This window comes from Eutrema salsugineum, unplaced genomic scaffold, assembly GCF_000478725.1.
Source record: "Eutrema salsugineum unplaced genomic scaffold, Eutsalg1_0 scaffold_15, whole genome shotgun sequence".
Lineage (NCBI taxonomy): Eukaryota > Viridiplantae > Streptophyta > Magnoliopsida > Brassicales > Brassicaceae > Eutrema > Eutrema salsugineum.
Genome location: NW_006256867.1, coordinates 5,581,626 through 5,591,523, shown reverse-complemented (window position 1 = coordinate 5,591,523; position 9,898 = coordinate 5,581,626). Strand labels below are relative to the sequence as shown.

Genomic DNA, 9,898 nt, shown 5'->3' with positions numbered 1-9,898 from the left:
AGGTAAAAAAAATTTTTTAAAAAAAATGAAAAAAACAAAACCATACATTAGTAACCTTTCATAAAATTAGCACTTATACATGAAAAGTATAATTAAACAATAATATTAAATAGAAGATAAAACAGTCAGTCATAGTTTTTCACGGATGAGTACAATTTAAAAAATTTAAACAAAAAGACACAATCATAAAATAATGGGAAATTGCAGTTAATAACCAACAAAATTTTAATATTTAAAGAAATAACCATATAAAGATAATGGTTACTATATTCTATATATTATATACAATATTTACAAGTTTACCATTTAACTTCTCCACTCGCAGGACATAATTTATTAAATTTAATCTGTAAAAGTAAATATATTATTGTTGGTTTTAACTCATCCACATAATATAATTAGTATTTGAAAAAAAAATTTGGGGGAAGAATTTTTAAAATCGGGAGAAAGCTTTCTCTTTGAATTTCTATTCTAAAAAGAGAGCAATTGACAAAAGTGAAGAACAGCAAAGATTGAAAAGTGATAAAGTTTTAAGTTAAGTGAATAATCATCAAAGATTGAAGAGTGAAGATCAGCGAAATACTGTAAATTATTTTGTTTGTGGTTCTGATTTATTGCATACCAATGAAAAATGGGGAAATGTTAAGGAAGATTGTTGTTGGATTTGTACTCGTTGATGCTGATGCAATAAGCTGTATAAGCTTTGAATCAGGAGGAGGAGGCAACGGTTCTGGGTCGGACAGTGGTGGCGGTGATGAATCAGCCGGTGAGCTAGGAGGTGATGAGGCATTAGCCTGCGGAGGAGCAGATTTCTCCGACGAATTAGCCGGTGGTGGACCTGAATCTGTTGGCTAATTCTGGGTTTGAGTTTATATTAACAATATCATTTTCAATTATGGGTTTGGGTTTTGTTCGTTATCATTGATGATGTCACAATAAGCTGTATTAGATGAAATCGTCGATTCTGGATTATGGGTTCTGCAATTGGAGGCTGAAATAATCGAAATTTTTTGGGTTTCAGATTAAAGGAAATTAGAAGTTCTATTAGGATGCTTACTAAATTGATTGACTATGTAGTTTATATAGAATGACTACATGTGAATCATTATTATATCTGTCTGTGTTTTCTATGTATATATACATGAATGAGTTTTTTATTGATAGGATTTTCTGTAAATTGTCTATATGTATATAGAACTTTTGCTTGACTCTTTGAATGTATGCTTTTATTGACTTCATGGTCAAGTGTTGCATGCCGGATCTGAAAGTTTCCAAACTCATCCATAATAACAGCATACACATGCTACTCGCATGATTTACAAACACACTTTAAAACCATGAATGTGGGGGCTGAGCGCGTTGTCCGAAAGTGGAACTTCCTCTGTATGGCATGAATGGCAATCTTGATTTTACAGTCAACATTAGATTTGAACATCCGACCAACAAATTTGCTGTCTCTTTCGTAAGGAATATCTGCCAAAGTGGAATCCACAACTGCAATATCGAAACTTTGTTATGTATGCCTACTCAATACGAAAATATAAATGGACTATAAAATCAAGTTCAGTAATATAAAGAATGTCTGCATATATGTTGTACTAATTAAAATAATTGCATAACAACTTATATCAGTATAGTTTAACTATAATATATTATAACTTGTCTATAAGTAAATTATAATCCTTTAAATATTAATATATTATCATATCTCCAGTCGGTCGTTATTATATACCGGTAGTGCATCCCGGGCAAACAACTAATATGACTCTTGATGGTAAAAACATATTTAATTGCAGTAACTTTCATTTTTGTCCATAGAAAAAATGCAGGGAAATTAATTTTTGAAAGTTTAAATAATATCTATATGTTATGTTAGTGATTAGATTGTCTATACTGACACAGATTAGTTTTAGATAAGGTATACGTCTTGCGCGTCTGAGAGTACATTCTTTCTCTTGCTTTTTTTTTTACCGCTCTTATCCACATAAAGTTATTTTTGTCTCAAAATCATGGACTTTGTTACTTGCTTTATTACGTGATCTTCATGGCTATTTTCTTCATCACTTTATGAATTTTGGTTATTCATTTAATTGTCCCTAAAATAATTACATTTTATAAAATTAGCAGTTATACACGAAAATATACAATTAAAAATAATATTATACAGAAAGACACAACAAGTCATTTGTAATTTTTCATGGAAATGTATAATTAAATAAAAAAATTAAATAAAAAATACAACCATACAATAATATCTTTCCATAAAAATTAGTAGTAATACACAAAAAGATATAATTATAAATAATATTAAACAGAAAACATAATGGCTCATTCGTAGTTTTCATATTGTTATTATTAATAGAGTAGAAAATATTGTGATTAAACCTGGATCTTAATAAATTATAAACTTGGGTAATTATTGAATTTTGTACGAAACATTTTTTAAAAGAGTATTTTGACCCGTAACAAGCCTTGGGTTACACAAATTATTTGTAGGATAAGACAATCAAAATTTCTCTCTTATTCTAGGTTAAGATACAAGAGATATAAATAGAGTTTTATGTGCTTTGCTATTATGTTGTTTCTTCTGGTTTTTATATGCAATTATGTGCTCTTTTTTTTTCTCTCCAAAGATTTCTTAATATTTTATAGAACTCCAAAGGGTACAAAAGAATAGCTGCAATGGTTTAGAATAAGCATAGTCTCAACAGTTGCAATAGTTTAATAACTATAAACTCAAGAGGTGCAATGATTGGTGAAATAACTATAAACTCAAGAGTTGCATTGTTTAGTGAATAACCATAAATTAAAAATTGCAATGGTTGGTAAAATGACCATAATCTCAAGAATTGCAATATTTAGTAAAATAACTATAAACTCAAGAGTTGTAATGGTTCACTAAAATAATTTTAACACTTATATATATATATATATATTGCCAACAACTTAGATACCTAGAACGGTTTAGTAATTCAACCCGGAGGTATCGAGTTTACACATGAATGTAGACCGAGCACTCTGTGCTAAGTTGTCGTCCGCCTTCATATTCTTCGAACGTGGGATATGTGAAATCACTTATATAAAATCTCAAACATTCTTTTTTGCATTAGAGTGTAATCATAGATTTACTAAATAAACAACACATAAACCCAAAAATAAATGAAAATACACAATCATACAATAATAATCTTTCATAAAATTAGCAGTTATACACAAAAATATACACCTAAATAATAATATTAAATGGAAAAACACAACGGTTCATTCGTAATTTTTCATAGAAAGTAATTTTTTAGAGAAAGTAAATTTTCATAGTAAGGTATAATTTATTTTTTAAAAAGGCACTCCATAATATAATAATATTTCATAAAATTAGTAGTTATATACGAAAATATATAATTAAAAATAATATTATACAGAAAGATACAATGGTTTTTTTGTAGTTTTATATTGATATTATTAGACTGAAACTGAAATTATTAGAATTGTGAAATATTATCTTCTACTATCTTCAAATCAGAATATATTTCAAACTGTGTGTTTTCATGATATTGACTTATGTTCTAAAACGGGGTTTGAAATTTAATTGACCCATGAATTACCAGTTGACCATGTTTTTTCTTTTTTTATTGTCATAACAAAAAAAATAGAGAATTAATAATAATTAGAATTATATATCTATTATCTTAAAAAAAAGCACTTTTAGTATTTGCATCCAAACACTCCCAAAGTTTTATTTAAAAATAATTATTTAAAAACTGTTTTAAGATTATCCTATTTTGTTGCGATATTATTTTTAAAAATACATTTTCTTTTATATAAAAAGTAATTCCGAAAATTAGATATTAATTTAAATAATTAAAGATTTTTTTGATATAAGTTAAATTACTTTAAACTTCTTTAAATATAGTTTAGATTTAATTTAACATTTGAAATTTAAATAATATTTTTATAATAAACATATGATTAACAAATATGTTATTGTATTTTTTTAATCATAATCAATCAGTCAAAAATTTTACATATTGAAGATTGATAAATATTTATATTATACGATAATTTGATGAGACATGTTAGATTTTTTTATAATTGTGGTCTTATGCGGGTTAAGTTATCAAAACATATAATATATTAAGTTAAAAATATTTCAAAATTAGTAAATATGTTATTATATAGTAATATGAACAGATGGGTAAGAATTATGTTTTTATAACCACAGTTCTTTTCGGATTAATAAAATGAATGAATTAGAATTATGTTTTTATAATAACTGTCTTTCTTCGATTATTAGAATGATCGGGTTATAACTATGTTTTTATGTCCGCAGTCATAATAGTACTAACAGAAAAATTTAAATATAAATTACATATATAAACAAAAAATGAATCTTTATCATTTATTAAAAAATTATATTTATAAAAAAATCATAAATTACATTATTAAATTTGATAAATTTCTCGTGCGAATGCACGAAGTAAAATCTAGTTCATATTAAATAACAAGCAAATACAACCCACACGCGAGGAATACAAAGACGGACAGGCTAAAATGTAGTGCTTGAATATACCTTCATGATTTTATGTATGTAAATTCGATATTACCGGTTGGATTCCAATCGAACTGTTCTAGATATCACAAAGGTGTTAAAAAAAAACAAATACAACCATGTCAACCATAAAACAACAAATAATAATTCATTACTATAAACCCAAAAAAAAATGAAACGAAAGACCAGAACATTGTGGGACCAACCACTTTCTATCAACTACTAATTTCTCTATTACACAATAAGCGACGACTTTTTATACAAATTGAAACTTTCTTATTATTTCTTCTTCCTCCTTCCTCCTCATAAACATTCATACATACAAAGCAAATTCATAAGCACATGAATACACTTTTGACATAGATAAAGAAGAAGAAAAAAATGGGTTTCCGTGGGAAATTCTTCTTCCCAGTTCTCATGACTCTATCGTTATTTCTAATAATCAGATACAACTACATAGTCTCCGATGATCCTCCTCTCCGGCAAGATCTCCCTGGCCGCCGTTCATTTTCCTCCGGTGATGACGTCATATCTTCCATCAAGACTCCGTCAAAGAGGAAGAAGAGACTGTTTCACACGGCAGTGACAGCCACTGACTCCGTGTACAGCACGTGGCAGTGTCGGATAATGTACTATTGGTACAATAGGTTTAGGGACGAACCCGGTTCGGAGATGGGTGGATATACCCGGATCTTGCATTCTGGTCGACCCGATGGGCTCATGGATGAGATCCCTACCTTTATTGCTGACCCTCTTCCCTCTGGTGTTGATCAGGTTCATTATTTTACAATTTCTTTGTTATTGATGATGAGTATAATATAGCTGGATGCATGAATTTACGCAGCTCTGAACCTATCATTTACTAGCTAGATTTCAGAATGATCATGATGTTACTTTAGGATTTTGCGGTTATATATAAGTTATAACTCAAAAAATATATATAGTCATCACATTAACAAAATTACTAATGTCAAATCTTGTATAATATGATTGGTTTATCAGAATAGGTAATGTTCAAGTAGTAAATAAGACTTCTTGTCAATAAACATAACAAGCTTTGTTTATTCTATAGAATTCAAACAAAACTGTCTACTAAACAAATGGCAGTATTTTGTGACATAAATTAAATGGGAGATATAATGTATAATTATTATGCAGGACGGACTCGACATTATTATGGGTCGTAGAACAACAAAAAAAAGTTTGAACTTTTAGACTTACCTTACTAACTTTTTTGAAAAAGACTTTGTGTAATGTCTTTGTAGATTTGTTATTAATAAAAATACATATAAAATATTTTATGGGCCTTTTTCAATCTAATTTTTAATGTTTATTTTTAATGAAAATATATATTAAAAAAATTTGGGGCCTTTAATTGTAGATTATATGATGATGAATGATGATATGATGATGATTGATGAATATTCTTTTCAAAAAGCATATGATAGATGATGAATTGCATATAATGTGCAGGGATATGTAGTTCTAAATAGGCCATGGGCGTTTGTGCAATGGCTTCAACAAGCACATATAGAGGAAGAGTACGTCTCATTTTACATCTACGATCCCTTATTTTTCCTTTTCTTTCATAACACTCTTTTTTTAGACCTAGACTCTAACATTTTTTAAATAATACCACATCGGAATTTGTGGATTTTTAACCCTCATATATAGGTATATATAGAGAGAGGAGTGCCACATTTGATGTTCATATGTTTTAGTATTTTCTTGATCATTATGACAGTTACATTCTCATGGCGGAACCCGATCATATCATAGTTAAACCGATACCAAACCTAGCCAGAGGCAATCTTGGGGCTGCATTTCCTTTTTTCTACATTGAACCGAAGAAACATGAATTGGTTCTCCGTAAATTCTTCCCAAAGGAGATTGGGCCGATATCAAGAATAGATCCCATTGGCAACTCTCCAGTGATCGTCTCTAAGGTATAGTCACATTCCTAATAAAAGTCCAAATTTGTGCGGGTATATGGTTTCTTGACTATCAATCTTCGCTTGGTTTGCTGGTTTTGTTAGAACGCACTGATTAAAATTGCTCCAACATGGATGAACGTTTCTTTAGCTATGAAGAATGACCCACAAACAGATAAAGCGTTTGGTTGGGTCCTTGAAATGTAAATTTCTCTCTAGTCTAATTTTTCCTAATAATTCTAGATTTATAATATGTTGGATTAAGTTGTCTATGTTTGATTTATATTAATTAGGTATGCATATGCTGTTTCCTCTGCGTTACACGGCGTGAGCAACATTCTACACAAAGACTTCATGATTCAGGTTTTGATCTTTAAGCTTTTGTTTACCAATAAGTTTAAGATTTTTGGAACATAACAAGTTATATCTTGTTTTGCGTTTGTCTGTTGGCGTAGCCTCCTTGGGACACTGAATCAAAGAATACATACATAATACATTACACTTACGGCTGCGATTTCGACATGAAGGTAGTAAATCATGAAACAACAGTCAATAAAACAAATTAATGAACATATTAGATAAATTTAGTAAATACTGTGGTACTTATAGGGTTATATAATTAACTTACAGGGAAATATGATGTACGGGAAGATTGGAGAATGGAGATTCGATAAACGGTCTTATGGAAATAAACCGCCTCCAAGAAATCTCCCATTGCCTCCCCAAGGTGTTCCCGAGAGTGTGGTATATATAGCTTTCACTAAATATACTCTCATTTGTTTCCGTTTGGTGTTTCTTGAACAGTCTTGATCATTCAAGTGTGCATACTAACACAATGCAGGTGACATTGGTGACAATGGTGAACGAAGCTACGGCTAATATTCCTAACTGGGAATCTTAAAAAGATTATATTGATTTTTTGTAAGCAAGATTATATTCCTTTAAACCTGTTCTATAGTTTCTTTACTTCAATATTTAATTGTAACTCCAAGATTAGACATGATCAAATTTTGTCTTAGACAAAAACAAAGAACATGTGGACAATGAGGATCATCAGAGAATCAATAACTTCAAATAATAGAAGAATCTCAAAATAAAGAAATGATCAAATTTTTCTTAAAATATAGCTAAGTCAACACAAACATTATTCCAACTCTGAAACCCCGTTTCTAGGCAATTCAGTATCGAATACTAACATTATGATCCCATAACCGGAGAAGGAAGCCCGAATCCCTCATATCCGGTTTCATAAAATTCACATAACAATGCACACATCCTCTTTGGTTACCACTTACCAGAATTTCACCTGCAAGGCTGCAACATTTGTTTCTATGTTCTGTTTTACCTTTTACGCTTGTTCTTTATTATTGTTATTGGATAGTGTTCATGTGCCCTTCTTAGCTAGTTGAAAGTTAGGGTTTTAAATAGATCAATTATCCGTGAAATAACCTTTTAAAAGATCTGTTTTCGATTTTTATAAGAAGGAAGAGCCAGAGGAAAATTGCTTCATCATCATGATCATTATTATTCCATACAACTGTTCATATTATATAGAGATGGGAAGAAACAAATTGATAACAAAGTAAAATCCTCAAATGAAGGACATCAATTAAATTAAGATTAATGATCTCGTTTTCTCCTTTTGCTTCCTCGTGGATATTGCTTCTTGAATCACGTTTCAGGTCTGACCAGACTCAATGATTGATTGATTTGCACTAAACTTGAAACATAAGAGCACACATGTACTGGCCAATAATACCTTTGGTCTGCTGGTTACGAGATTCACTATCCTAAAGTATCCAGCCTTTGCAATGATCCCAGCGATACCAACTTTATAGCTATCAAAATATTTACCAAAATATATGGCGACTTTCTTGTCCTCGTCAATAAAGAAACACTCATAACATGAAATCGGAATATAGTGTCTCTCATCTAATGTCAAGTTCAAGAATTTTCTCCGCGACACCATTTTGGCCTCAATCTTAGTCGTAATCCATATCTCAGTCTGAGATGAATGGTAGAGCTGATGTAAAACCGTAAGCTTCTGCTCTCTAACACAAGATAGAGCCACAACGTCATTCGTCTAAGCTCTACAAGCCTACAAGGCAGAGGCAGAAGCGACCCAAATCACTCGTTTGTAAAGTCAAAACATATTATATGATCGATGCTATGGGTCTTAGTACACCAGTAAGTGTTTCCCTTGAGAGAAACGCCACTGTCATAAAATGCTATATACCCGTGTGGAGTGACATCCACCATAACGTATGGTAAGCATCACATTACCTAAAGATTTTGTGGCTACGACAAGATTTGTTCTTCTTATTCACATATCCGAGAGCGTACCTGCATAGCTCAAGTTTATTGTAAGAATATCTAGTTTTGATCCAACTCGTTTGCCTGAATATGGATTCCAAACCACAACCCGCCTAGTAAATTCGTATGTCAAGATGCATAACAATAAACCCTCGCAATGAAAGACTTATATATCTTGACTTGTTCGTTAAGGCAAGTAAGTTTTCATTTAGTCTCTGTAGATGGATCATTGTCCATGCCGTTGGCGATGACGCTCACTAAATAAACATTGTAATCTATCACCACGATCATCTGAGACTCGCCTTCCCTTGTTGCTGCTCCTTTACCATTGTGAATCTTATCGAATAAAGTGTTCCACTTTTTGCAAGTTAAACGCAATACTCTCACAGATATTAAGGGAACTCTAGAGATAGTCTCCTCTACCAAATCACTTGGAAGATGACATCAACGACATGATCACCAATCGTGGGCTTCAGAATCTAAAAGACGGTTATTGTAAGGCTGTATATTTCATGAATTTGGAAGGCTTCTATGAATTTTATAAAATACGTAATCGACTATTTTTCTATATACCCGAAAACTAATTATAACTTCGAATATTGCTAAACCCTCAAAAGATATTCCCACATCTTACTACTTCTCTATCCCCCGTTAAATCTTCCTCTCAAAATTATAACCATTATGGTTTCCCCCAAAATCGAGCCAGATTATATGTATTCGATATGATATAGAAGTATATTACTGGGCTTTTCCTAGTTGAATTCAATAAACAACAAAGTTGAGTACTCTATTAACATTGTTAGATTAGTGTGGAATTTGTTTTTTCAAGTCAAACCGAAAATTCATTAGTAATAGAGTTAATGTATGAAACTATCCTCCAAAGCATGGTTTATTGCAAGAGTATCTTTGGATAAGTTTACCTTGCTAGACTATCCTGATAAAATTTGTCAATATCTATTTTAACCTGAGGTTAGAAAGTATTACATAATTGCCATTATTAATCATTTTGTTTTATTTTTTTAAGAGATAATATTATTAAACATGAATTAGGTTAAGAAAGTATTTTGTTGGTTTCTCAAAAAAAAAAAATCCACAGCACGACGAAAGA

At 30.7% G+C, this 9,898-nt stretch overlaps 1 protein-coding gene and 1 pseudogene across 1 annotated transcript; one reads left to right on the top strand and one right to left on the bottom strand.

The window, feature by feature from the left end:
• The first annotated feature begins 4,854 nt into the window (after nucleotides 1-4,854).
• Nucleotides 4,855-7,549, top strand: LOC18022197 (hydroxyproline O-arabinosyltransferase 2). Its single transcript, XM_006405078.2, has 8 exons — nucleotides 4,855-5,320; nucleotides 6,020-6,087; nucleotides 6,291-6,492; nucleotides 6,583-6,680; nucleotides 6,771-6,840; nucleotides 6,933-7,004; nucleotides 7,108-7,221; nucleotides 7,319-7,549. Exons 1-8 carry the CDS (start codon nucleotides 4,928-4,930, stop codon nucleotides 7,376-7,378), a joined length of 1,077 nt encoding a protein of 358 aa, XP_006405141.1. The 5' UTR covers nucleotides 4,855-4,927; the 3' UTR covers nucleotides 7,379-7,549.
• A 606-nt stretch (nucleotides 7,550-8,155) lies between these two features.
• On the bottom strand, nucleotides 8,156-9,228 carry LOC112088082 (annotated as a pseudogene).
• Nucleotides 9,229-9,898: the final 670 nt, after the last annotated feature.